Raw genomic sequence first — 27,412 nt, 5'->3', positions numbered from 1 at the left:
GAGCTGTGCAGTGCACAAGCTGACCTGTATTCTGGCTCTCTCACCTGGAATCAGGCTCCACAGATCCTGTCATGCATTGAATAGTAACAAAACAACAGCATAAATTAGAGTGTTGCTAAGATTGTGTACCATCAACGTTTGCCTGAACATAATGGATGTAATGAATTCTATAGCACTATCCTGCACAGCTTGGAGAGATTAAAATCACTTTGTCTTTAAATTAAATTTCAAAAATCATTGAACAACAAGAATAGCAAGAACGACAACAGAAACCCCCACCTCATCTGTGTCAGCCACCCAATGACAGGAGGTACCACTTCTTGCTTTCTGGTCATTAATGCCCAGTCCTACGTTTATTTTAATAGCCGACAGCTCAGTGAGTACACATGTATTGTAATAACCATAAAGGGGGCTCGGGTCCTCTTGTATTGTGTTTGAAACCCTAAGTGGAGAGCCTCTTGTTCCCTTTCAGGAACAAAATCTGTAACTGAAAAGCCTGGGCTGAAGTTTATTTTATATCAGCGCTACACAATATGGTATGTCTAGTTTTCTTTTAAGGTGGGCTTGAATTTACTCATAAATACTGCTGTACTTTGTTCACTAGAAATGGGTGCTGAATAGCAAAATAAAACCTCACATTTGGGGTGTTTATTAGATACCATGTATCATACCTACTACTCACTAGGCTTCTTTATCCTAATAACAACCCCCCAAGAAATATCATTATCTTGCCATTTTACCAGTAAAGTGATTGAGGCTCTTGGAGAGTAACTGACTTGCCTGAGGTCATACAGTATGACAATCCAGGTACGTCTGATCATAGAAATCTTACCTACCTCGTGATGATTACAGGTACTATTTAGGGAATGCTTATTATGTATGTTCTGTGGCATTTGGTTCACATAAACAAATTTTGTCTTTGCAACTACCCTCTGAAGCAGGTGTCATTTTTTTCTCATGGTATGCGTAAGAAAAATAGAAGCTTAGAGAAATTAAGAGACTCTCCAAACCCAGAGTCCAGATTTTAGCCCAGGCCTCTGTGATACCATAACAGCATTGCTTTTAAAATACTTCCATCCAGGGCCTGGAGAGATGGTTCAGTGGTTAAGAGCACTGACTGCTCTTCCAGAGGTCCTGAGTTCAATTCCCAGCGACCACATGGTGGCTCACAATCATCTGTAATGGGATCCAATGCCCTCTTCTGCCGTGTCTGAAGACAGTGACAGTGTACTCATATACATAAAATAATTAAAAAAAATACTTCTCTCCAGAAACATCTCAGATCATGTTCTTTTTTATCTTTGCCTGAACAAAGAACAATCACTAAAGATGAATGAATTGAGGCAAAGCAACCCCAAGTGCTAGTTTCCCGAAGGAGAGAATGCTGTTACCTCCTTGTCAATAGAGCTCTGAACTAAGATATCCTGTTACTCAGTGCTTGGCCAGTTGGTGCACAGCATCTCCTAGGCATCATTAATCGATACCACTATTTGTCTATGAACAGCCTTAACACACTCCAATGAGCAGGATATGTTCCCAAGCTTTATCTGTGTGTGTGATCACCCATCCTGCTTCCTATGCATATTGAGACTTGGTGGGATACTTTATTATTCATATAAAGCTCATGGTACTAACAAAACCAACTGGATTTCTGAGCCCCAATGAAGAGCTTCCAAATTTGCAATGTTCCCCTGTGGATCCCAAATAAAAGTTTACCTAATACAAACAGGGACATTCTCCACTGACAAACTGTGAGCATGTCAGGCAAGATACAGGCGGCTGTCATCCAGCACTCCCCATAATCGGAACAGCATTGCAATCTCAGCACTATAGAAAGGTGCCAGTCCTAATCCTCTGCTTTGACTGAGATTAAAAAAATGGCTTGAGCCAGGTGAAGATGAAAGAGGGCAATTGGATGAAAAGTGAGAACTATGATTACCTTAGATTTAAAAAAAATCACTTAAATGGGGTGATATTCTAACATCATTTGAAAGTGAACTTCGGCTTATGGTTCTTGTTAGAACCACAGGAATAGGGAAGACAGGTACAAGATACTTTCTGGGAGGTCACGAAGTTGACAGGCTACAGGAAATGAACCAATCTTCAGATACACTGATCCCAAATTTTAGTTTGCTAATGAATTGGGACTTGAGGGGTACATATCCAAGTTATTTCTTGCAAAATTGATTGCTGACAATTAGTTCTAAAAGTCCTTTCAGCCAGACAATGGTGGGTGTACACCTTCGATCCTGGCACTAAGGAGGCAGGGGCACATGGCTCTCTGAATTCGAGGCCAGCCTGGTCTACAGAGTTCTAGGACAGCCAAGGTTGTTATGCAGAGAAACTGTTGAAAAAGACTCACCTCAAGAGATACTGCCAGCCCCTATTCAAAGGCAATGCTCCATCCCCCATCCCCCACAAAGCAGATTCTTATATGGAAACAAACAACAAACAAAACTGGTTTTGGATATTTTTATTTCTTCAATTTTTTATTATCAGGAGTGACTGAAATAAAAAATATAATTGAGTCCCATCATTATTGTCATTATGGAAATGGCTTTAAGAGAAAACTGGTCAGATGAGTATTATTGCTTCCCACTTTTCAACTGGCAAATAGTTGCCATTGTTAAAACAGACAAGCCCAGAGAATCTGTCCAGAATGTTCAAGATATGGTATATTATACATCATGCCTGTTCTCGGGGAGAACACCTAGGACATAATTATGTGTACTTCTTGATCTCATCATACAAGACAAGCACAAAGGCACCACCCATGCCTCTGAGAACGTTGGACCATGCACCCTTGAAAAACGCCTTGCTTCCTTCGTCACGAGCGATCTTCCGCCAGCAGTCAAGCGTGCCTGTATACATGATATCAGCTGCAAAGAATAAAGACATGGAGTTGATGACTAAAAGCCAGTGATCGTCTCCAAAATCCTAACACTGAAGAAAACAGAGCCCACCTTTAAAAAGTAACTTCACCTCCCAGCATTTACACATTAGCATAGACACTGCTTAGGTATTAATATGACTGGAGAACAGGGATGACCTCTTAATACAGTTTAAGCACCCCATGTTCATAAGCATCTAAAGGGTGGTTTGCTCACAGGCACTTGTGCAGCCAACATGGATGCTGCCTCCTCTGTCATTCCTCCACTGCCTACAGCATTTTTATGACACTGGAGATTGAATATAGGGCCTTGAGTATGGTGGGCTAGCACTCTACCACTGACCTGTATCTCTAACTCCAGACTGCAGTTATTAAAGGCCACCTAGTCAATTGTGGCCATAACTTGCCCCACTCGCTTGACTTTTTATCTTACACCCAAGCAGAACTTACTTCCTTTGCGTCCCGACTGCATCATCATACGACGGCGAACAGTATCAAAAGGATAGGAAGTCAGGCCAGCAACGGCAGTGACAGACTGTGCAATCATCCAGCTGATGAAGATGTGAGTATTCTTGGGATCTGGGAGCATTCCTGAAAATAAGAGATTTAAAAAAAAAAATCAAAATGTAGTTTTGCTGACCTATTTTCTATATCCAACTAACATTTTATCTACCATGAGCGTCACAGTGGAAGAATTTGGCTTCCTTTAGCAAAACAACTTGAGTATTGGGCTTCTGTTAGGCTGGTGCAAGGATCTTACTACCCTGTCTCAAAGAATGTAACCACCTCCGCCCCCACCCCCCCAAACCTAGCTAGTCTTAGGAAACTGAGGCAAGAGGACCTCAAATCTAAGGTCAGCCCAAGCTACATAAAAACCTTATTTAAAGAAACAAATCAGGAACTGAGTATGATGGTAGATGCCTTCAATCTTAGCACCCAGGAGGCAGAGGCAGGTGGATGGCTGAGATTGGGAAGCCTGGTCTACATACTGAGTCCCAGGCCAGCCAGGGATATATAGCGAGACCTTGTCTCAAAGAGGGAAAAAAAGAACCCAGCGCTTGGGGATAGAGCTCAGCACTGGATTAGTATGCACGAGGCCCTAGGTTGGGTACCCAAAGCTCCCCACAGCTTCTAAGCATATAGCAAACTTACCCTTTGCAGTGTCATAGATACCAAAGTAGGCAGCTCGGTAGATGATAATGCCCTGTACTGACACATTAAAGCCTTGGTACAGGCCCTTAATCCCATCAGATTTGTAGATCTTAACCAGGCAGTCACCAAGGCCTTTGAATTCCCTTTCAGCTCCAGCTTTGCCCACATCAGCTGCTAGACGGGTACGGGCAAAATCAAGAGGGTACACAAAGCACAAGGATGTGGCCCCAGCGGCACCACCTGATGCCAGGTTCCCTGCAAAGTATCGCCAAAACTGGGTCCTCTTGTCCACACCACCCAGAAAGATCTGCTTGTATTTATCTTTGAAGGCAAAGTTGAGAGCCTGGGTGGGGAAGTATCTGATGACATTGGCCAGGTTACCACGCCAGAAGGACAGGACTCCCTGTTCCTTGGGGATACGAACCACGCAGTCTATAATGCCCTTGTATTGCTTATCTGCCGTGATTTGCTTGCTGGCATGCTGCACCTGATGGATAGGAAGGCAATAGGGACAGTTATAACCAGAGAAGGGGAAAGGGAAGAACATCCACATAAAATCTTTAAGGTTGGTTCCCCTTTCTCCAAATTTAGCTTTCAGAATCACATGAGCTAGACAATTCTAACTGCTGACACTATTGGGAAGGGGAGAGGGAGTGTTTAAGAATTGAGGTGCACCATCAGAAGTAGTAAGCCTCAACCTCTGTGAGTGAGGCACCCTCAAGTGTACCTATGACCTTTAGACCAGGAAGAAAGGTCATTCCTTCCAGGTCAGGTTCAGAGGCATCAGGGTGGGACCTGCACAGAACACGGTCACCTTGGTGACCACAGTCAACTTCTCAGGTCTCCTGAGCTGCTCCCTTTCCGCCCCACCCCCACTTCTGTCGGGAGGGGTGGTGACGACTAAACTCTCGCTCGCTCGCGCCCCCTAGAGGCAGTGCGCGGCGAGCGCGCGGCAGGAAGGCTGGCGAGGGGCTGCGCGGGGGCGGACGTAGCCGGCACATGCTCTTCCCGGCGTCCACTTCCGGCCTGCCGGCCGGCGAGCCTACACCGCGTTGTTCACCGGCTGCGTGGCCGCGGAACCGGTCCGCGTGGCCTGCCCAAAGCTGTAATCTCCTTGCCGTGACCTTGAGGTTTTCGGTAAGGCCAGGTGCTCTGTTTTCCAGCGCCTGCTTTCAGGCCTATTGCCCTTGACTCTCAATCAGGGCTAGACAGCGCCTCTCCGGCAACCCCATCCTAGTTCTTGGTGCCGGGGATGGCCCCGAGCGCCTTGGCTCCCTCTAGCCCTGACCACTTGCGACACTCAAACTCCAGGTCCTTAAAGGCGCCTTCCTCCGGGCTGCCTTTCGATCTGACACTGTGGCTAGGCCCGGCCTTCACCTTGCCCCAAATCTAAAGACTGAGCCCCACTTTCCCGCTAGGGTACCCCCTTTCTGTGCAGATCTTTTACTTCCTGCCTGGGCCCCTCGATCTCAGAACGTACCTGCAGCAGCAGCTTGACCCGCTCAATGGGTGCTACCGCCGTCTTGGAGATGGCCGCGGCCACTCCACCGGCCAAGAAGTCCTTGGCGAAGGACACAGCGGCATCTGTCATGTTGAAAGCAAAAAAAGAAGAGGCAGGCGAGTGCGGGACAGGACTGGGTTGACAACCGGCTTTGACTCCCGGACTCTGGGGCGGAGCAAAGCAAATGGCCGACTTATATAGCGGCAGCCAGGCGCTGAGCTGCCGGCGTAAGGGGCGGGCCGAGCCGAGGCGGGCGCCCAGTACAGGCGCGCGGAATGGCAGAGTTGCTGAGTGGCCCGGGACTCGCGGGAGGAGCCTGGGAGGTCGTCCTCCCATCCTCGCGTGCCCTTGGCACCTGGTCAGGCCAGAGTAAGGGACGGTCGCAAGGAGTACCTACAACTGGGGACCTGGACCCTGAGAGGGGTCAGGGAATAGGGAGGAAGGGTGAAGATAAGTGTGCCCAAACGACAAGGCAAGAAACAAGAAAAACCAACCCCGGCTTAGGGTGAAGACGATTCAGACAGACAAAACCTCCCCAAACTTAAGGAATCTAGATAAATATCTAATGGTATATTAAAAGATTTCATTCAAGTGTTTGACTTAAAGTCTGCAGACTTAAGGTCTGCATTCACTCACCCATTTTTATAAAGAAAGTTAATTGTAGAACCAGGACTGGAATTACACTGAGGCACATGAATCAAGGTCATGCTAGTTACAGGATGGGATCCCTGTCTGTAAAGTTCTTAACATTAACAATCCAAGGAGTTTTGCATGGGTTTTGAGTTTTTAAAATATCACATCTATACATGAAATTCATTTATCTTGGTTGCTGAGTTGTTCTGTGTCAAGTTCTGTGAACTTCACCCTAGACCTGGCACTACCTTGAGGCTTTGTTTTCAGAGCCAGGGAAAACTGAGGTACCAGCAGGGTGCGATCCCGTCGTCAGCATGCCCCAGACGGGTTTGCAAATAGTTTAACAAAGATCTTTCAGGGAATTGGCCTAGGAGAGTCCAAAGGACTGCACTCAAGGTGAGGAAACCATTTTAACTGGAAGCCAAGTACAGAGCATCCAGAAGGATAAGGGGCTTTAAAAGGCTAAGATTGCAGTTGCCAGTTGACTCTTCAGACGCCAAGTAAAGTGGTCGATCGTCGATCGTCTTCGATCGTTAGATTGCCGAACTCCCACTGTAGTGACAATGGACCTGTGTTTCCTGAGCCCCTTAATCCTGAACTGAGTAAATATTTGTTACAAATGACTTTAAGATCAGGAGTCCTCCCTCATATTCAGGACGGAAGCAGATAATGTGATCACCAAATTGCTTTCCAAATAACCAGTGTTTCTTGTATAGAAATAAAGGCGACAGTTGAAAACTTTGCTGCATCTGATCCTTAGGTGTTCAACCTTCAAAATTCCCAAAGGTATAATGCCAGCGGGCCTGTCCACGCTTAAGACATGGTGGGTGTTTTAGTTAGGCTTTCTTCTATTTCTGCGGCGAAACACAGTGACCTAAAAGAACTTGAGGAGGGAGGGTTTATTTCATCTTAGGGCTTGTAGTCCTAGCTGTAGGCAAGAGCTCAAACAGGGCAGAAACCTAGAGGCAGGTGTTGCAGACGCTTTGGAGGAGAGCAGCTTACTGGCTTACTCCCCATGGCTTGCTTAGCATGCCTTCTTGTAGCACCAGAGCCCACCCGCCCAGTGGTGGCCCCGCCCACAATGAGCTGGCCCTGCTTATATCAATCTTCAAACAAGAAAGTGTACCACAGGGTTACCCCACAGGCCAGTCTGGCAGAGGCATTTTCTCAACTGAGGTTTCTTTCTCAGATGACGCCAGCTTGTGTCAAGTTGACATAAAACTAGCCAGCACAGTGGGCACCTCACTTCTTTTCTTTCTTTGCCCTCTCCTATCTCTATATCCATCTACTACAGCTTCCCCCAGGGGGAGGGTTTCAGGCCCTTGTAGGGGTAAAGTTTGTTACTTGTTAGCTCCAGAAGCCTAGCAATACAAGATGATGGGCACATTACATGTAGGGGTTCCAAGGAGCATTCTTTTTTTCCTTAAAGGTTGTGAAGAAGCTGCAAACTCATTTGTGAATCACGGATTCAATTTCTTAGCCATTGGGGTCCTTTTCAGAAAGTTCTTGACTGTTCCTACATCTTGAGGTGTTTTCCTCTAGCGGTTTTAGGATCGCAGGTCTTACGTAATGTCTTCATTTTGAATTGCTTTCTGTACAGGTGAGAACGGTGAATCTGATTCCATTCTTCTACATGTGGATATCCAGTTTTCTCAGATCACCTGTTGAAGGAGACCATCTTGCCTCAAGGTATGTTTTGGGGGCCTGTATTTAAAAAGTTCACTTGGTTAGAGCTGTGTGGGTTTATTTTGGGGTCCTTTATTCTATTCCATTGGTTTCTGTGCCTGTTTTTGTGCCAGTACCATGGTGGTTTTAAATTTTATTTATTTATTTATTTATTTATTTATTTATTTATTTATTTATGCTATTTCTTGGAAGAAACACCACATGGATCTTTATAGCAATTGTTTTGAATCTGTGGGTTGGTTTTGTGATATAGCTTCCTTTACAGTGTTAATCTTGGTGATCTGTAGCCTGGGGGGGGGAGTCTTTCTGTCTTCTAAGACCTTTAAAATGCCTTTGGTATTTAAAAAGTTTGATTATAGGAGTTTTCTCCTCCTTGGTTACATTTCTTCCTAGGTATGCATGCACTTTGCACGTTTGGAAAAGGAGGCCAGAGATTGACGTTGGGTCTATTTCTTGGTTGATTTTCACCTTTTCTATTGAGGTAGAGTCTCACATGAACCACGAGCTCACTGATTTTGCTAGTCCACTTAGGACCCCTGTGTCTGTTTCCTGAGTGCAACATTTATGTGGGTCATGGGGATCTCAACTCTAGTCTTTATGCTTGTTTGGAAAACAATTTACCCACTGAACTATCTTTATATTTTTGAAGCTATTGTTAGATCTCTTGCCTCCTGAGTTCTTAGGAAGTTTGCTATTACTATATAGAAAAGTAACAGCAAACTAACTTACTTCCTTCCTTCCTTCCTTCCTTCCTTCCTTCCTTCTTTCCTTCCTTTCCTCCTTCCTCCCTTCCTTCCTTCCTTCTTTTCTTCCTTTCCTGTGTAGTATGTGTGTACCCATGTATGTGTGACAGGAACATGTATGTGCACATGCATGTGGAGGTCTGAGCTTGACTTGTCTTCCTGCATTTTTTTATATATTGATACAGGGTCTCTTACCTGAACTCAGAGTTCCCTGACACAGCTAGTCTAGCTGACCAGTTTGCTCTAGAAATTCTTCTGTCTCTGCCTCCTACAAGGTGCAAGTGGGTTGCCATACCCACTAAACTCTATTGCCCCCAAAGTTACGAGCTTTTGTTTATTGACTTTGCATCCTGAAACATTGTTGGAAATGTTTATCAGAGGTAAGAACTTTCTTTCTGGTAGGGTGGGTCTTCAGAGTCTTTTAAGTGTGGGGCACTATCATCAGCAAATAGGGATGAATTGACATCTCCCTAAGGAGCAACTTTGAATCCAGCCTTGTTAATCCTAAGGGAACTCTTTGATACATGTTTGTGAGATGCTACAGTGTTTCTTTACTAGCTGATTGTATCAGTAATTCAGGTTTAGAAATGACCATCCTGAGAATGTCAATGGTAAAGCAGCATATCCTGTGAAAGCACGGTCGCTGCACCACTGAAGCACCAGCTAAAGAAAGGTTGCGTGGACTTCAATGCTGGGATCAAATCCTGGATTTCATGCACACTACACACTATAGTGATTTTGATTTGAAGCATGTGGGTTTTATAGTTTTCCTTACCGTCCCTTCTTTCCTTTCCTCTCCCCTTCTTCTCTTCTTCTTCCTCTTCTTCTTCTTCTTCTTCTTCTTCTTCTTCTTCTTCTTCTTCTTCTTCTTCTTCTTCTTCTTCTTCTTCTTCTTCTTCTTCTTCTTCTTCTTCTCTCTCTCTCTCTCTCTCTCTCTCTCTCTCTCTCTCTCTCTCTCTCTCTCTCTCTCGCTCTGAAACAGGGTCTCACCATGTAACTGCTTGCCTGGTAATTACCGTGTAGATCAGGCTGACCTGAACTCAGAGATCAACCTGCCTCTGCCTTCCAAGTACTGGGTTAAAGACAAGTACCACCACACTTGGCTGACCAACTTAGAAAAATATTCATTCATTCGTTCATTATGTGTATGTGTGCTTGTGTGTGTTTATGTGCAACACATGTGTGTGAGTGTGCAGGTGCCCACAGAGTTCATAAGAGGACATCAGACTTCCTGGAATTGAAGTTATAGGTGGTGTGAGCTGCCTGAAGTGGGTGAGTGCTGGGAGCAGAACCTAGCTCCTCTGTAACAGCTGCAAGTCCCCTAACTACTAAATAATCTTTGCAGCTCCAGCTTTTGCTTTTTATATAGTGCTGGGGCTGGAATTTGGGGCCCTGTAGATACCAATTAAGCATTCTATTATGGAGCTACATCTATAGCCTTTTAAAAAATGTTATTTATTTTATTTTTGGTTATTGCAAATGACAGGATTTCACCATTTGGATACCCTAGCAACATTCCATTGTGCGTATGCGCTACATTTTCTTTGTCTATTTCTGAGAGCAGTGGATATACAGGCTGTGTCTACTTAAGGGTTACTGTTGTAATACCTGAAATTAACCTGTAAGCCTTACCCGCCTAAGGACCAGGTAACTTCCTGGAATGCTGGGAGTTGTAGTTCTTGGAAAATAACAAAGCCTCATGGGAAAGTATGGTGGCTTATGGGTTTTGTCTATATAAGTACCTGCCACACGTGTCTCAGGGTCACTCAGCTGGAAAATTCCAGGGAGTTGTCCTGATCAAAGCCCACTTGTTGGTCAGTATTTAATATTTAATAAAGCTTGTTTCAAATTTGGCCCCAAATGGAGGAATTGGTTTTTCTCTGGTGAATCTCAGGATTAATATGAATACTATGGAAATGAACATGGGAAAGATGTCTCTTCAACATGCCAAATTGCATTTCTTTTGAATATATACCTACTAGTGAGATTGCTAAATTATGTAATGCCTATCTTTTGAGGACTCTCCAAAGTTTCCCAGGGTGAAGTTACTAATTTATATCTTACCAATGACATGCAAGAATTCTCTTTTCTGCAGTTCCTTACCAGAGTGTGTTCTCTTTTGTCTTTCTGATAAGATCAGTTATTGTCTCACTGTGGTTTCGGTTTGCACTACCTTAATAAATAGTGATGTAGAACCTTTTTTTTTTTTCATAATTATTGACCAATTTACAAATATTCTTTTAAGAAATGTCTGGTTAGGTTTATTGCTATAGCTTCTTGGCCTTTTGACTAAAACCAAGTATAGGTTTATTGCTCACTGTTTCCTTTCCTTTCCTTTCCTTTCCTTTCCTTTCCTTTCCTTTCCTTTTTTTTTTTTTTTTTTTTTTTTTTTTTAAAAAACAGGGCTTCTCTGTTTTCCCTGGCTGTCTAGATCTCACTTTGTAAACCAGATTCAGAGATCTACCTGGCTCTCTGTCTCTCGAGTGCTGGGATTAAAGGTGTGCACCAACACTGCCTGGCTATTGCTCACTTTGTAACTGGGTTATTTTTGATTCTGTTGGGATTAGGAGTTCCTTGTATTGTGGATGTCAACTCACTCTCAAATGCATCCCTTTTGCAAAGGTGGGAATTGAGCCTAGGGCCTCATGTGTGCTAGGAAGTGCTATACTGTACCCCAAGCCCCTTAGACTATTTTTGCAACATTTTTGGTAAATCTGAAAATTAAAAATTTTCAAAAGAAAAAGATAAGGAATAAGAGGGGGTCAGGAGAATAAAGAATAATATTAACGATGGTGATTATATTGGTGATTTATATTTGGCCAGTTCATTAAAAACTCATTCCTCCAGAGAGGATGTTAGTAGTTATTTTGTTTCTGGGAGTTCTGGAAAATACAAGTGCAATCAAGAAGCAGGAACTGAAGTTAAGGCACTGCCTATTAGGGCTGAAGGAAAAAAAAAAAAACAGAAAGAAGCTCAAGCAGTACCTAGGGCCTTGGGTATCTCTGTATGAACACCTAGAATGCAGGTAATAAAGTGAATGTAAAATTCTAATACAAGCAGGAAAACACAATATTATACACATTGTTCAGACATTATGGAATGAAACCCTGAATGACATGGTCAAGGAAAGGGAAACCACAGGGAAGTGAATGAGAACAATACTTTATCAAGACAGTATCACCAGTAAGTCTTTTGTTTTGTTTTTTGAGACAGGGTTTCTCTGTGTAATAGTCCTGGTTGTCCTGGAACTTGCTTTGTAGACCAGTCTGGTCTTGAACTCATAGAGATCTGCCCTTTGCCTCCAGAGTGCTGGGATTAAAGGCATACATGAGCACACCAAGCTAAAATAAATTTTTTTTTTTACAAAAAATTAAAATAAATTCTTAAAAGAAAGAAGTTTCTAAGAATTTCACCCCTGGTATGGTAGCATTCCACGTAAACTTAGCAGTCAGAAGTCAGAGGCAGGAAGATTGCAGTTTCAGGCTAGTCTTTGGTACATAGTAAATTTCAGGCCAGCATGGGCTATACTGGGAGACCCTCCAACCCCACCCCCAAATAAAACCACCACAAAAATAGAAGCAATGAATGAAAGGGAGATATGAAAATGTAGTTGTGAATATGTATAAGGTAAAATATATGAGCCGTACTACGTATCAGAGGCGAGACATTGTGACAACACACATAAACCATCCAAATAGTTGCTGGATATTTCATTTAGATAGCAGTGCATCTGACAACTTCTTTTCAGAATTTAATTGCATTTCTGTATTTGCTCCATGCACATGAGCGTGTGGGTGCCATGATGTGTGTAGAGCTCAGAGGACAACTTGCCAGAGTCTGTTGTTTCTACCATGTAGGTTCTAGTAACTAAAGTCAGGCCATCCAGCTTGGCAGCAAACACCTTTACATGGTCCATGTTTTCTAAATTCTTGACCCTTTTCCTGAAAATTAATAGTTCTCCTACTAAGGAGAAGCAATGAGGGATGTTGCTAGGCCAGACTTAGTTCTGAAAGTGTGTAAAGGTCTGGTTAGTAAAGTGTGAGTAGCAAGAATCTGGACGAATATGACTGTTGTCTTTCTTTCCTCAACAAACACTGAGCACGGTCACATAGGCTAGGTAGAGTGTGTGCATACCACATGTGTGTCTGTGTCTGGGTTTAAGTTTGGCTTCAGAGAAAAATAATGTGATAGCCTGGTCAGACACCAAAAGAGAAGGAAAATTCATGAGGGAGAGTAGTCCAAAGAGAAAATTCAGATTTGTACAATTTTGAAAAGTTCTGATGAGACATTAAAAAGGGAGAGATACCTAGTAAACTACAGTGTCCAGATTATACTCTGATGAGCACAGATGAAAAGAAATCACATGTAAAGGTGACAGAAGGACACCTAGTCTCCCAGGACAAAGACCAACATACCACAGACTTCTGGGGGTTGAATTACAAAAAGGCAAAGTTCAGAATAGGCCCAGGCTTATAAAATGGGAAGGATCACAATAAAGGCTTCTAACGTTCTATTTAGAGCAAGATACTTAAGGATGGAGAGATAGGATATGAAGGTAGCAAGAGCAGTCTTTGAGTACTGACTTGATTGTTGCTCAGCAGTTGCAAGCACTTAAGGGTTACAAGCTCTTTCTGTTCTTCCAGAGAACCCAGGTTCGGTTTCCAACAACCACAGGGTCGCTCACAAACACCTGTAACTCCAGCCCTAGAGACTTCTGGCCTCTTCAGGCACTAGTTTGACACATGGTGCACATACATACATGTAGGCAAAACATCTATCCATACAAATAGAGTTAAAAGGAGAGAGAGAGAGAGAGAGAGAGAGAGAGAGAGAGAGAGAGAGAGAGAGAGAGAGAGAACGAGAACTGGAAGGATTTGGCTGAATCTTGTTTGAGTTGGACTGATAAGGTAGAGAACATAAGATCAGGCAAACTTTGAGTTCCACTTTGTCTTTGCTGGCCAGTCTGTAGTGTTAGGTTCAGTTCTGAGTACCACATTTAAGAGGACATTAAGAAATTAGGACAGGCTGAGTGAGGTGGCTCACATCTTTAATTCCTGCACTCCAGAGGCAGAGGCAGACAGATATGAGTTTGAGGCCAGCCTGGTCTACAGAGTGAGCTCCAGGACAGCCAGGGCTGCACAAAGAAACCCTGTCTCAGACAGGCAAACACACACACACACACACACACACACACACGAGAGAGAGACAGAGACAGAGAGACAGAGACAGAGAGACAGAGAGACAGACAGAGAGAGAGACAGAGAGAGAGACACACAGAGACAGGCAGAGAGAGAGAAAGAGGGAAACAGAGAGAGACAGAGACAGAGAGACACACAGAGACAGGTAGAGAGAGAGGAACAGAGAGACAGAGAGAGACAGAGACAGGCAGAGAGAGAGAAACAGAGAAACAGAGAGACAGAGACAGGCAGAGAGAGAAAGACACAGAGACAGGCAGAGAGAGAGAAAGAGAGATACAGACAGACAGAGACAGAGAGACAGGCAGAGAGAGAGAGACACACACACTAAAATATAATCAACCAAGGCCATCAGGAAAGTGAAAGGAAAGTGATATCATTATATCATATGAGAAATGTCTGAATGGATTAGAAACATTTAATTGAGAAAGTGCTTTGGGTAAAGGAGAAGCAACATATTTTTCCTTATAAAAGGACTGTTGGAAGATTCTATGTAGAATCACCACCAGTTAGTTGATAGGTGCTTCATGAAAGTAGACTTCAGCCCAACAGGAAATTATTTTTTGCGTGGGGCCAAATATGAGCAGATTACTATAATCTATATGTATAAAATGTCACAATGAAACCCATTATTTTATGTGGCTGGGGGATATAGTTCAATTGGAAGGGTACTGATTTAGCATACACAAAACCCTGGGTTCAGACTCCAGCACTGCATGAACTGGACATGATGATGTATACCTATAATCCCAGCACTTAAGATGTGGAGACAGAAGTGTCACATATTCAGTGGTATCCTAGGCTACATAGTGAGTGTGAGGCAAACAAAGAAAAGTAGAAGAAACCAATTATTTTTGCACACTAAAAATAATTAAAAATGAACTACAGAAGACATTGCTTTCTAAAATATGAATGGTTTCAAGGTAATATGGGCTGTATGATGGGGTGAACTAATTATTATTGGAAATGCTAACCATTCAGAAAGAATAGTCACATACTTAGCAGGGACTCTGGAGAAGAGGTTAAACAGAACCTGGTCCATAGAAAGCATTCAGTGCATGTCTAATTTCTTCAATATTAAGAAAAAGTGCAGGTTGACTGAGAATATTGATTGATTGATTGCTGAGGATGGAACCCAAGCCTTCCTTGGACATAGTAGGCAAACACTGCATCACAGAGTTATATCCTCAGCCCCCCAAATCTGAATTTTAGCAAACAATCCATTCTAATTTTGCTTAAACAAGGTGGTAATCTATTTAACCCAGTTGTCAGTAATGTATGAGACCACACAAGTAGGATTTGAATTTCTAGTAAGCACCCAGAGTTTTTATTATAGCACATATGTTTCTCCAAAACCTGCTGACTTCGTTTGCTTAGTGGATCAAGCCTAAACTCAGATTAGCATTCGAAGCCCTTGCTTTCTTTTTTCTCTTTCTATCCCAGTGCTGGGAAGGATTTGATTTCTGGAAGGTTGAGAAAGTATTTGATGGATTTCAGCCATGGACGACTGCTCCAGATAAAGCAAATCAAACAAAACAAACAAGTTTTACTGCAGTGTTGTTGATAAACAATGGAACTGTACATTCTTTTTTTGTTCAAGGGCTCAAGCCTGTGGTGTTATGCAGTTATGCATAAAAGGCAAGCACAAAGCTACATTTTCCCAACCTTTGTTATTGCGACAGGTCTTACTAAGTAGCTGGGGCTTGCCTCACACTCCTGACTCTCCTGCCTCAGCTTCCCAAGTACAGGGATTATAGCTTGTGCCATTACCCTCATTAAAAATGTACATATTTGCAGGGCACAATTTGACAATATGTTTACATATATGTACACTAATGAAACTATGGCAGTTAACATAGTGAACAGATCCATTACCAAAATTTTCATGTGTCCCTTTGTAACCCCTCCATCCAAGCAAATAGCTTTCAGCATACTGTCACTTTAGATTAGTTTACATTCTGTAGGCTTTTGAATAAATGGCATCATGCAGTGTATATGCTTCCCCCTGTCTTGACTTCGTTTGGCATATTGTCAATTGATGAATATTTGAGCCATTTCTGTTCTTTGCTTATCTTATGTGAGCATATCCAGCCTGCCTGCCTGCCTGCCTGCCTGCCTGCCTGCCTGCCTGCCTTCCTTCCTTCCTTCCTTCCTTCCTTCCTTCCTTCCTTCCTTCCTCCCTTCCTCCCTTCCTTCCTTCCTGTGTGTTTTAAACCTGTTTTCTTTTCCTTAGAGTTTCTGCACTATTTATTGTATATCCCTAACAGTATGACACAAGCATTTCATTTCTTCTATCTTTAACTTCTGCTTCCTCAGTTTCATTTCTCACTCTAGAAGTTTCTTCATTTCTCTTCTTTTAGTGGTCTTGTCCAATCTCTCTGTTTTTAATTTTTAAATTAAATTGTCTTATGCGTTTGAGTGTTTTGCCTGTGTGTCTGTGCCCCATATGCATGTCTGTCTGGTACCTGCAGAAGTCAGAAGAAGGTGTCAGATCCCTGGAATCTGAGTTGTAGATGGTTGTGAGCTGGGAATTGAACCTGGGTCCCCTCAAAGAACAACTAGTGATTTTAACCACTGAGCCCCCCCTCTATCCCCCATCTCTCTGTTTTAAATGCCATTTGTTTGCTGATGACAACCTGCCTGTCTTTCACCATTACTCTTCACCAAACTTCTGATGTCCCTGTTATTCTAAAATAAATACTATTAGGGTTCTGTTAGTTTCCTGTTGCTGCTATAATGACTTACTACAAGCACCATGGGTAAACAATAAAGCTTTACTATGTTACAATTCTTTAAGTCACAACCCTGAAGCAGATTTCAATGCATTCATTTCTGGAGGCTTCAGGGGAACACCCATTTTGTAGCTCATTCAAGTTACTGACTAACCATAGCTCCTGTTGGTTATAGGACCGAAGCTCTTGTGTCCTTACTGGCTGTCACCTGAGAGTCATTCTTAGATTCTTGAAACTGTCCATATTCTTTGGCTCCTGGGCACCATTGTGTTCGGAGTCAGTCCTTGTCATATCTCTTCTGTCCTTGCATTTCTAGCTTACTCCCCATGCTCTGAGTCTCTCTCCCCAATTTTTGATGACTCTTATGAATAGATTGGGTATACCCAGACAAACCAGAATAATCTCTCCATTTCAATGACTATAACTTTAATCACTTGTTCAAAATCTCTTTTGTTATAGAAAATGGTGCCTCATGTCTATAATCATAGTACCTGAGAAGCTGAGACAGGTGGCTTGCTATGGGCTACAATAGTGAGAGCCTGTTTCAAAACTATCAATCCATAATTAAATTAATTTAAATTAATTAAAAGGTCCTGGATATTGGGATATGGATACTTTGGGGTCATTATTATTCCATTCACCACAAATCGGGCAATTGTAGGGACAATTTAGACTAGCCAACTATCAATTTTTTTCACTTGAATTTATTCTGGGCATTTTGAATTTAATGTATTAACAGTAGAACTTTTAGTTTCTTCTTGAGCAAATCTCCAACTCTCCCTCATTTTTCCCATATCAGCAAATGGCAACATAGTTTGATTTGTTAAATTAAAGGCCAAAGCATTAGATCCCAACTTCAATGTCCCCCTTTTACTTCCTGGATTCATTTGTTCAGTAAATCTAAGTCCAACTGCAAAACATGTCTTAGTGTTATTTTTGTTTTTACAAATATTGTCTTTTTAGGTGTTCTGCCTGCATGTGGGTGTTCTGTATAGCACATCCATGTGATGAAGGAGACCAGAAGAGGTCATCAGATCCCTTGGGGATAGAGTTACAAAAAGTTTTGAACCACCATGTGGGTACTGGGAATCGAACCTATATCCTGTGGAAGATCAGCCAGTGCTCTTAACCACTGAGAAAACTCTCCATCACCTATTTTTATTGTTACTTAAAGTGTGTTTGTGTGGGAGGGTTGTGAGTATGTACATGTGAATGCACATGCTCTTGGAAGCTAGAAGTGTCAGATTCCTCTGAAGCTGGAGCTACTGGCAGTTGTGAGCCAACTAATGTGGGTCTTAGAAATTATACTCCAACCATTTAGAAGGGCAGTGTCTTAGGGTTTCTACTGCTGTGACAACTCACCATGACCAAAAAGCAAGTTAGGGAGGAAAGGGTTTATTTGGCTTAAACTTCCATAGCACTGTTCATCATTGAAGGGAGTCAGGACAGGAACTCACGCAGGGCAGGATCCTGGAGGCAGGAGCTGATGCAAAGGCCATGGAGGGTGTTGCTTACTGGCTTGCTTCCCCCTGGCTTGCTCAGCCTGATTTCTTATAGAACCCAGGACCACCAGCCCAGGGATGGTACCACCCACAATGGGCTGGGCCCTCCCCCCTTGATCACTAATTGAGAAAATGCCTTACAGCTGGATCTCATGGAGGCATTTCCTTAAGGGAGCTTCACACTTGCAGTTGTTTTTCCCACTGCTGGTGTTCTCTCTGCTGCTTTCTGTGGTTGGCTCATTCTCATCATTTAGGCCTTATCTCCAATGTCACCTCTCAGAATGGCTTCCCCTGGTCCCTGATGGAAAGATTTTACCCTTCTCCCACATAATCTCTAAATTAATGCACTTTGACTATTTTCCTCCGAACATTACAATGCAAAACTACCTTATTTTTAAATAGTTGTTTATTGACTTCTGTGCTCACTAGGATGGGATCTCCAGGACAGTGGTCACATTTGCCTTTCATATCACTGCATGAACAGTGCCTAGCAGTTGTTGAATAAATGCACAAAGCCAGTCTTCTCTGTTTCAAGCACTCGTTGCTTGTATCCATCTCTGTGATACTGCCTATGCCCTTGTATTAGTTACTTTTCTGTTGCTGTGATAAACACCATGACCAAAAGGAGCATATAAAAGAGAGTTTATTTTGGCTTATCATTCCAAAGGTGGGGAGGCACAATGTAAGAGAAGGCATGGCAGCAGATCAGGAAGCTGAGAGATAACGTCTTCAACCACATGCAGAAAGCAGAGGGAAAGTGGGGTGAGCTTCCAAACTCTGCCCCAGTGAGGCACATCCTCCAGCAAGGGTGCTCCTCACAGTTCTGTAATATCCCAAACAACACTAACAGTGGCAACCACGTATTCAAGTATATGCATGTAATAGGGGACATTTCTCATTCAAACTACTACAGTCCTTCCTTCAAAACTCAGTTCAGAGCCAGGCATGGAGGGACATACCTCAGATTTTGGCATTTTGGAATGTAAGGGGAGGAGGATCATGAGTTCAAAGCCAGCCTCAGCTGTACAATGAGGCTCCTATCTTAAAGTACCAAAACCTAGCAGGCCATATGTCCTGATACCTGTAATTCCATCAGTAATTCCAGCAGTGGCAGGAAGATTGCCGTGGGTTTGAGTCCACTCTGGAATACAGTTTCAGCCCTGCCTGAATGGACTAGAGAGTGAAACCCTGTCTGAAAACAACTCCTGCAAAAACAAAAAACAAACAAAAAGAAAAGAAAAGAAAAGAAAAGAGCCATCAAATGAAAGTCCACAAATAATAACTTAGTTCAAAGCTAGGCACAGCACAACACACCTGTGATTCTGGTACCTGGGAGACAGGCAGGAGGATTTCGAGGCCAGTCTGGGTTACAAAGTGAATGGCATTCTAGAAAACGCTGTTTAGAAAAATGAAAAATCTTAGCCTTAATTCAAGACTCTCACCTCAGAGTCCCTATTCCTGACTAGCTTATCTCCTGGGATGAGCTCTTTATCAGTTCCTCAGCACTCACAGACTGAGCCCCGTGGCAGGCAGTCTTGTCAGTAGGAGATACTACTCAGTCGTGCTTTGTGTTTGCTTTGTAATTCTAGTCATTCGTGGATGCAGGTATGTTTTATTCCCTAAGTTACTCCTGGATGGCTATCACACCACACTTCTTTATAGTTCTTAGTCCTGTGTGGTGCATGCTGGTATCCGGAAGTTAGGAAGGCAGAGAGAGCATCTTGTTACACTGCTAAGGAAAGAAAGTGCAACAAGATGTAAGTGCTCAGGTCATTTTAGGAATAGAACTAGCATTTTGAGGAGTCATTCTGAAACGACAGGAAAATGAGCCATATTTTTGATTTATTAAAAAAAATCACAACTCAGTGACACTGGAGGAATGGCTTAACTAGTAAGAGCACACACTGATCTAGAAGAGGACCAGAGTTTGGTCCCTGGCAACCATGCCCCAGCAACCATAGCAAGCAGCTATACCCACCTGAAACTCCAGATCCGAAGGGATCTGATGCTTCTGGCCTTCACAGGCACCTGCATTCACATACACATGCCCTCATCTCCACATAGAAATGATTTAAAATAACTCTAAAACACCCCAAAGCTCAGAAAACACCTCGGTGCCACATAGCATCTATTTTATATTTGTGGAAGAATGCACAGAAGAAATACTAAGATGTATATAATCTGAGGCTAGATTTTAACTTTTTTCGCCCTCCCTTCTCCCTCTTGCTCTGGCCCTGCTCCCTCTGTCCCCCCCACTCGATGCGAGCCCTTGGGCCTCTGCATGCTCCGGGCCCCCCCGCCCCCCCTCACTCCAGCCCTGCTCTCTCTGGCCCAAAGTCCACTCTAACTGTCTTCAGACACCCATATGAGGGCATCAGATCTCATTATGGATGGTTGGGAGCCACCATGTGGTTGCTGGGATTTGAACTCAAGACCTCCTGAGCGCTGAGCCATCTTACCAGCCCCCCAAGATTTTAACTTTTGTCAGAAAATGTGTTTATAGTGTTCGGTGCTTTCTGAAATTTTATTTTGTTGCTTAAAAGGAAATAATAATTGACAAACATAGAGTATTGACAGAATTCTGTATTTGCCTCCCCCCAAACACTAACAGATTGGTCTACAGAAGTGTGTCAACTTTATTCCATATAAACAGTCTGTCACAGGAGTTGGAAAAATGAGTTATTTTGCATATTTAAACCAGACAAAGATCTGAGAGAATTTAACCATAGTTTAATAACTATAATTAGAAATAAATAATACTTTTTTCTTCATAAAAAATTAAAGAAAAATAGATTTATTTAATTACTTTGTGTGTGTGTGTTTTGTATGCCTGTATGTATATGCACCATGTGTACCTATGGGATTCAGGAAAGGGTATTAGATCCCCTGGGTCTGGAGTTAACAGGTGGGTGTAAGATATCATGCAGGTGCTGGGAAATGAACCCCATTCCTCTGCAAAGTAATAAATGCTCTTAACTGCTGAGCCAACTCTCCAGCCCCATTTTTTTCCTTTAGAAAATAAGCTTAATATGAAAAAATACTTTCAACATTCGGAATACCTTCATGTATATGGTAGAGGTAAGGAAACAAAATATATGTGAATTCATGTCAGAAATACATTTATTTCTTTACTTATTGTTTTCTGAGATAGGATTTCACTATGGACAAGAGGAACTTGAACTTACTTATATAGCTGTGACTGGCCTTGAACTCATGATCCTCCTGCCTTAGCCTCCCAGGGGCTGTGATTGCAGCTGGGCACCACCTCATCTAGTTAGATATTAATGCATTTTAAAAATGCATAGATTGGTACTATTTGAAAAGTACAGCTATATAAATTTTACACGGAATCACTTTAGTACATAAAATATATCTAAAAACCAAATGAAAACTGTATAATAGGTGATTAGCAGAAGGGACTTTAACTTCATGGCATTTTGGGGAAGTATGTGTGTCATGTCTTCTATCTGATATTTTCTAGGCAACTAGGACATCTTGTGAAAATAATGGAAGATGACTAAATAATTTATTTTCAGAGTAGGCTTACAGAGCAAGTTAAAAAGGCAGATAATTAAAGCCACTGAAACTGTACGTGGCTTTAGTCAGGAATGTCAGTGTATCATTAAGAAGTCATGGGGGCCAGGTGGCGGTGGTGGTGCATACCTTTCATTCCAGCACTTGGGAGGCAGAGGCAGGCAACCTGATCTACAGAGTTCCAGGACAGCCAGGACAACACAGAGAAACCTTGACTCAGGGGAAGGGGTGGTAGGTTGGAGGTAGAAATCCTGGAGAAAAGTGCCTTCTTGAAATAAAAGCTTGTAAGCTTGGGATGCTTGGCTTCTCAAGAAAGGATGAGGGCTCTAGGGCTCTAGTGTGGCAGAGCACACTTGGAATCCCAGCCTCCTGGGAGTCTAGGCCACAGCATCATGATGATTGCAACCTGGACTTTGTAAGAAGATCATTTGAAAACACAAAAAAAGTTTTTATTTGGGATTTTTTAAAAAGTCCTAACCTACATGGTGGTTTGTGCTCTCAGAAGCCAGCAAAAGTTTCAGTTTAAGAAGTCTGTGTGGGGAAGCCACAGGACAAAGACAATGAAACTTGGCCTACTCCTTGGGACTCCTGTGACTGGGCTTGTGCCCTGGTCTCTGCTCTGCCACCTCAGTACAAGATGCTTTGAAGTGTTGTGGCTGTGCTTCTTTGCATGGTGTTTCTCCTCAGAGGGTATACTGCACGTTTGATTACGTCTAGGCTTTCTTATAGTCTGCTGGGATGCCATAGTGACAGGGCAGTGTCAGAGAAGCTTCTCAAAGCACAGATATTCAGAGGGAATTTTTGGGGTTCTGGGGTGATGTATGGTCTAGTGCTCTCATTTCCTCTCCCTCCTCCGGATGTGCACAGTTAAGAGGTCCTATTCATCTATGATTGCTGCTCCTCTTCCAGTGTAGTTCCATTCAGCTTTACAGAGTTGGTTTTTTCGAGTGCAGTTTTCTGGGTTTGAAGAACTTCTTTAATTCCCGTAACTCCTGGGGCTTCAAACTTTGGTCCACTCCTGGGGTCAGTTTATAGGTCAGGGGGGACAGGGTGTAACCATTTTGATAAAGAAAAATTCTCTTACAGAACTCAAACATGCTAAACATAACTCCAAAATATGGAACTACCTGTTTAAACAAAAAATGAAAATTGTGTTAAATTCTTCAAAAGAAAAGACTTATTTTTATTTATTCATCTGTGTGTCTGTGTGAGTGTGGGTACCCATAGGGAAGAGGGTATTAGATCCCTAGGAGATAGAGTTTTGTGTGGTTGTGAGCCTTTCAACGTGGGTACTGGGAACTAAACTCAGGTTATCTGGAAGAGCAGCAAACACACTTAGTCACTGAGCTATCTCTGCAGCCTAGATGTTAAACAACTTTTTATTTTGTTTTCTTTTTTTGTCTTTTGTTTTTCGAGACAGGGTTTCTCTGTGTGGCCCTGGCTGTCCTGGAACTCACTCTGTAGACCAGGCTGGTCTCGAACTCAGAAATCCTCCTGCTTCTGCCTCCCAAGAGCTGGGATTAAAGGCGTGTGTCCCCACTGCCTGGCTAAACAACTTTTTAAATTAAAAAAATTACATTTTATTTTTTATTGATGTGGACTAGGAAGTATATGAATAGAGTAATCCTCTCTATTTAGTTATTTCCATTAGCCAGTTTCAATGTCCCAAAGTTTAATTAACAGAATAGGGAAGCTGCCCTGAACTGAACTGAACACTTTGGAGCCATATTTTAAACTCTTACAAAAAGGGACTTCTACAATGGACTTACACCAGAGTAAACTAAGATGATAGCCGAGGGTAGTGCTACATGCTAATTACTTTTGGAATCAAAGAATATGGAATAAGGAAAACTGGTCCAGTGTGGAAGGGGATGAAAGATTTCAGAACCACTGAAGATGCCCCATGTAAGCATTAATATCCATAGAGTTGATGGGCCATTGCCCATCTATATGGTGGGCTTGACTGGATATTTACATGTGAGCTAGTACAAGGCTAGTCCAGAGTTCTTGTTCTTAATTCTGGTTACGGAAGTCTAAAGGAATATGATATATTTATGTATTATAGTCATACTTCTGCAGACAATTTTAGATGGGGGCTGTATTCTCCTTAGGGAGGGGTACATGTGTCCCAGTGTTAGAAACCTCCCGTTGATACAAACTGCTCAGCTCTTCTAGGGTGTGGTATTAGATTCTAAACCATTGGTTGATGCACAGCGTCTATCAATGCTAATTGAGGTATTTTCACAAAAACTGTACTGAGAAGAGAAAGAAGAGAAAGAACTGGAGGAGGCAGAGAAGCAGGAGACTGGCCACCCTTCTCACCTTTAGTAAGTTAGCCGTCAGTCCGTTCCAGAGTCCCAGTACCCCTTGGGCTTTCACTATCTTCCGGAAGCAGTCAGCTGCTCCTGAGAAGTGGACATCTACTCCTCCATAGTGGGGAAGATAAGGACTTTGAGCCTAGCAGGAAATAGAAGATACAGGAAAGTGACTTAAGTACTGGGAGGTCAATGTCCTACACAAAGAAAACATGTCTCAGGTCTGGACTCTGGATACTCTGTGCCAAGATGGTGGCAAAAAGTAGTAACTTCAGAGTTCATTTCCCTCCACAGCCTTCTAATGAATGTTTTTGGAGACAGGGTCTTGCTTATGTAGCTCAGATTGGCAGGAACTTCACCATACTTCTGTCTCAGTCTCTTGAATGCCGAGATTACAGGTGTGAGCTACTAATTTAGAATGAATATTCATTTGCTATACAACCATAATGCTTCATTCACATATTTGTGGTATATTTTGCTTAAAAGAAAGTAGACATTTTAGACAGACTCAATTTCATACTTATATTCCAACCTAACCTATGCCCAACGGGCCTGTTACATAGTCCCATGTCTTTAACATTTTATTGAGACTTATTTATTTTTATATTTTAATGTGGAAGATTTGCCTGCATATATGTCTGTGTACCATGTACATGTGAGGGCATCAGATCTGCTTAGAACTGAAGTTATATATATGGTTGTGAGCCACCATGTGGTTGCTGAGAATTGAACCTGGGTCTCTTAACCACTGAGCCATCTTTCCAGTCCCAGACTTTAATCTTTTCTCATGTCCTCCTGACTCCTTAACTGATCCTCTTCTGGGAAACTACCAAGTAGGGACTGATTTTTCCACACCACAAATGTCACACAGTTGAAAACAGGGTGATTGTGGCATTCTTCTGGCTACCTTTTCCTGTCTGCTTCACTGTATGACAAAAGTGTTCACCTGGGCCTCCAGCTGCTCCATAGTCCTTGTCCTATTGTTGTCTATGGACCTTCTAACCACCCTTCTACATTTACAGGAGACTGACACCTGGTGGTTCAGTTTAGCCCAGCCTCACTATTAGCTTAGGAAACTTTAAAAAGTGGGGGGGAAAGAAAAAGAAAAGGAAATGGGGAAAAGATATTAAACTGGAGAGAGGAGATATGCCATGGGGATGGACCAATGGAAGTTAGAGGGAGTGAGGGGTGGACATAACCAAGATACTTGTATATATGTATATATTTTTCAAATAAGAGAATGCAAAAAGGACAGTCTAGCCAATCTCAGTCTGGCCCTCATCCTCGGGATTCCTCACTTTTATACTTGCTGTCATCTTTCCTTCAGCCATCCATGTACTTCATGACCATCCCAGAAGTACTTGAGGAAACTATCATCATCAAAATGCTCAAGTCCTGAAATTAACTTTCTTGTCTCTTTAATTTCAGCACTTATGAGGCTGAGGCAGGCACCCCCACACAGGTGTATATACCCACCCTACACACACACATAATTTAAAATAAAAAAAAATCTATTAAAAAAAAAGAACAAACCAGGGCTGGAATGATTGATCCGTGGTTAAGAGTACTCGTTGCTCTTGCAGAGGACTAAATTCAATTCCCAGAACCTACAACTCACAACAGACAGATACAACTGCCTGTAACTCCAGCTCCAGGGAAACCCAATACTCTCTTCTGATCTCTGTAGGCACCTGCGATTGTGTACATATCCACACACAGACATACACAGATGCATAGAATTAAATATAAATTTAAGCAAAAATATTTAAAAATAGAAATAATAAGCTATTGCTGCATAGAATATCATGAATGAACTCTAGCGTCACCACACTGAGGGAGCTATTCTTAGAAGATAAAACTCTAAGGACGGAGAGCACAGGAAGTGTTACCATTGTAGGGGTGACTGGAGGTCTTGACTGCAAAGGGGTGCACATGAGAATTTGGGGATTGATGGAACGGTTCTATGTCCTGATTGTGGTGGCAGCCACACAAATGTATACACCTATCCATACTTCTATAACTCTGCATCTGTACAGTCAGTAAGATGGCTGTTGTGCAAGGTCTGCTTTCAATTCTCATCACCCAGGTAAAAAGATGGGCTTGACGATGCATGCCTATTCTACTGCTGGTGAGGCAGAGACTGGGGCTCAGTGGCCAGACATCATAGCCTACTTGCCTAGTGCAAGATCTCAGTGAGAGATTCTCTCTAAAAACAAGGCAGATGGCTTCTGAGGAACAACACCCAATGTTGACCTCTGACCTCCACATACATGTGCAGAAATGTGATGTGCACCAATATTGAAAAACTCACATCAGTAGGGAGAGGGAGGAAAGAAGGAACAAGGAGAGGAGGAGGGAGAGGGAAGGAGAACGTGGGACAAGGAACATGAAGCCAACAGGATGTTGGTGGCCTAGATATAGGGAGCAGGCAAGTGACCAGGGGCATTAATAATCTGAGGGACTGGGATGAGTAGGACTGTATGATGCCTTTGTCCTTGAGATGTGGTCATAAGTTGATTCTTTGGTACTTTTTTTCTTGTGGTGCTGGGGATTGAATCCAGGACCTTGTAAGACTACTAAGTAAGTACTTTTTTGGGTTCATTCAGCCCTCTTTTGTGTTTGAGAAAATAGCCCAGTTTTTTATTTCATTCAGCTTTCCTGTCTCATCCATTCCCTCATCTACATCCTTACTGTACCTCTCCACAGGGCTTGCTACTTTCATGTCTTTCTTCAGGCTAGACAACTTGTAATAACTCACACCTGTGACCTTCAGCAAATGCCTTGATCTGTCAAGAGCCCCCCTTTTTTTCTGTAAAATGAAGTAATAATAACATGTATCTTATGGGATTGTTGTTGATATTAAATAATTTAGTGCATACAAAGTGCTTAGAACTGTACTTGATATAGAGCAAGCACTAAGTAAGTAACTGCCATCATTAAGGTCATTATTATAATTATCTAAACTTGGAGGAGAGACAAGTATGCTGAAGACCAAACCAACCTGCTAGACTGGAATGCTGGATTGCTTCGTTCTTAAATTGTACCTTACTAGCAAATAGAAACAGAACATAGTAGATGGCTAATGACAAGGGGGACGGCTTCTTCTACACAAAGCCAGGCAACTCTCTAGGCTAATAGATAGAATGCAGTCACTTGCATTAGATCCCCAGCTCTCAGGAGGACCATACTGGATCCTTCAGTGTAACATCACCTAGAAGAAATCAAGAGAACTAGGCCTGGCTCTGCCACTATTAGTGTAACCTTGACTAAGTCATTGCCTTCTTCAGACCTTAGTTTCCTCACAGTCTACTAAGGAGACTGAAATGAAATGACCTTGAAGACCCTTCCTAGCTCATACAATCCTTGCAGCTGCTCTGATTGCTGCATGCACCTTCCTACCTCTAGGACTTGAACTCTGCCATTTCCTCTGTCTGCCAAGTTCTCATAATGATCAGAAGAAATAGCAGATACCCATACTAAAAGCTTAGTGGATGGAATACATGAGGCCAATTTGGTCACCATGTTCTTC

At 42.6% G+C, this 27,412-nt stretch overlaps 3 protein-coding genes and 1 non-coding gene across 6 annotated transcripts in view; 1 reads left to right on the top strand and 3 right to left on the bottom strand.

Annotated features, from left to right (window-relative positions):
• Positions 1-2,458: 2,458 nt before the first annotated feature.
• On the bottom strand, positions 2,459-5,731 carry Slc25a5 (solute carrier family 25 member 5). The gene is made up of 4 exons (XM_034486224.2): positions 5,523-5,731; positions 4,043-4,529; positions 3,341-3,481; positions 2,459-2,879 (listed from the first exon to the last, which is right to left on the bottom strand). Exons 1-4 carry the CDS (start codon positions 5,631-5,633, stop codon positions 2,722-2,724), a joined length of 897 nt encoding a protein of 298 aa, XP_034342115.1. The 5' UTR covers positions 5,634-5,731; the 3' UTR covers positions 2,459-2,721.
• The window catches only part of LOC117694800 (A-kinase anchor protein 17B), a 175,635-nt gene continuing 153,253 nt past the window's right edge, over positions 5,031-27,412 (top strand). The window contains exons 1-2 of one of the 2 annotated variants that reach the window (XM_076918757.1): positions 5,031-5,179; positions 7,777-7,865. The gene's annotated coding sequence lies outside the window, so the exon portion shown is untranslated. The remainder of the gene's footprint in view (positions 5,180-7,776; positions 7,866-27,412) is intronic. The other variant, XM_076918760.1, reaches the window with a different exon arrangement.
• The window catches only part of Slc25a43 (solute carrier family 25 member 43), a 34,088-nt gene continuing 27,215 nt past the window's right edge, over positions 20,540-27,412 (bottom strand). Inside the window, exons 4-5 of one of the 2 annotated variants that reach the window (XM_034485465.2) lie at positions 23,891-24,025; positions 20,540-22,695 (exon numbers count right to left, since the gene is read on the bottom strand). In XM_034485465.2, the coding sequence (XP_034341356.1) occupies positions 22,495-22,695; positions 23,891-24,025 (336 nt within the window). In that variant the 3' untranslated portion in view covers positions 20,540-22,494. The remainder of the gene's footprint in view (positions 22,696-23,890; positions 24,026-27,412) is intronic. The other variant, XM_076918168.1, reaches the window with a different exon arrangement.
• LOC117695594 (small nucleolar RNA SNORA36 family) lies at positions 23,160-23,291 on the bottom strand. Its single transcript, XR_004604647.1, has one exon. It is a non-coding gene; the product is annotated as a small nucleolar RNA SNORA36 family (small nucleolar RNA).

This window comes from Arvicanthis niloticus, chromosome X (genome assembly GCF_011762505.2).
Source record: "Arvicanthis niloticus isolate mArvNil1 chromosome X, mArvNil1.pat.X, whole genome shotgun sequence".
In the NCBI taxonomy this organism is placed as follows: Eukaryota; Metazoa; Chordata; class Mammalia; order Rodentia; family Muridae; genus Arvicanthis; species Arvicanthis niloticus.
The sequence above is the reverse complement of the archived record's forward strand: the minus strand, read 5'-3'. Positions and strand labels throughout refer to the sequence as shown.

Excerpts from the sequence above, each read along its gene's own strand:
- Slc25a5 (XM_034486224.2), bottom strand. The coding sequence starts at position 5,633 with ATGACAGATGCCGCTGTGTCCTTCGCCAAGGACTTCTTGGCCGGTGGA. Across the intron at positions 4,530-5,522 it reads GGGTCAAGCTGCTGCTGCAG|GTGCAGCATGCCAGCAAGCA; the intron begins GTACGTTCTGAG and ends CCTATCCATCAG. Across the intron at positions 2,880-3,340 it reads GCAGTCGGGACGCAAAGGAA|CTGATATCATGTATACAGGC; the intron begins GTAAGTTCTGCT and ends TATTCTTTGCAG.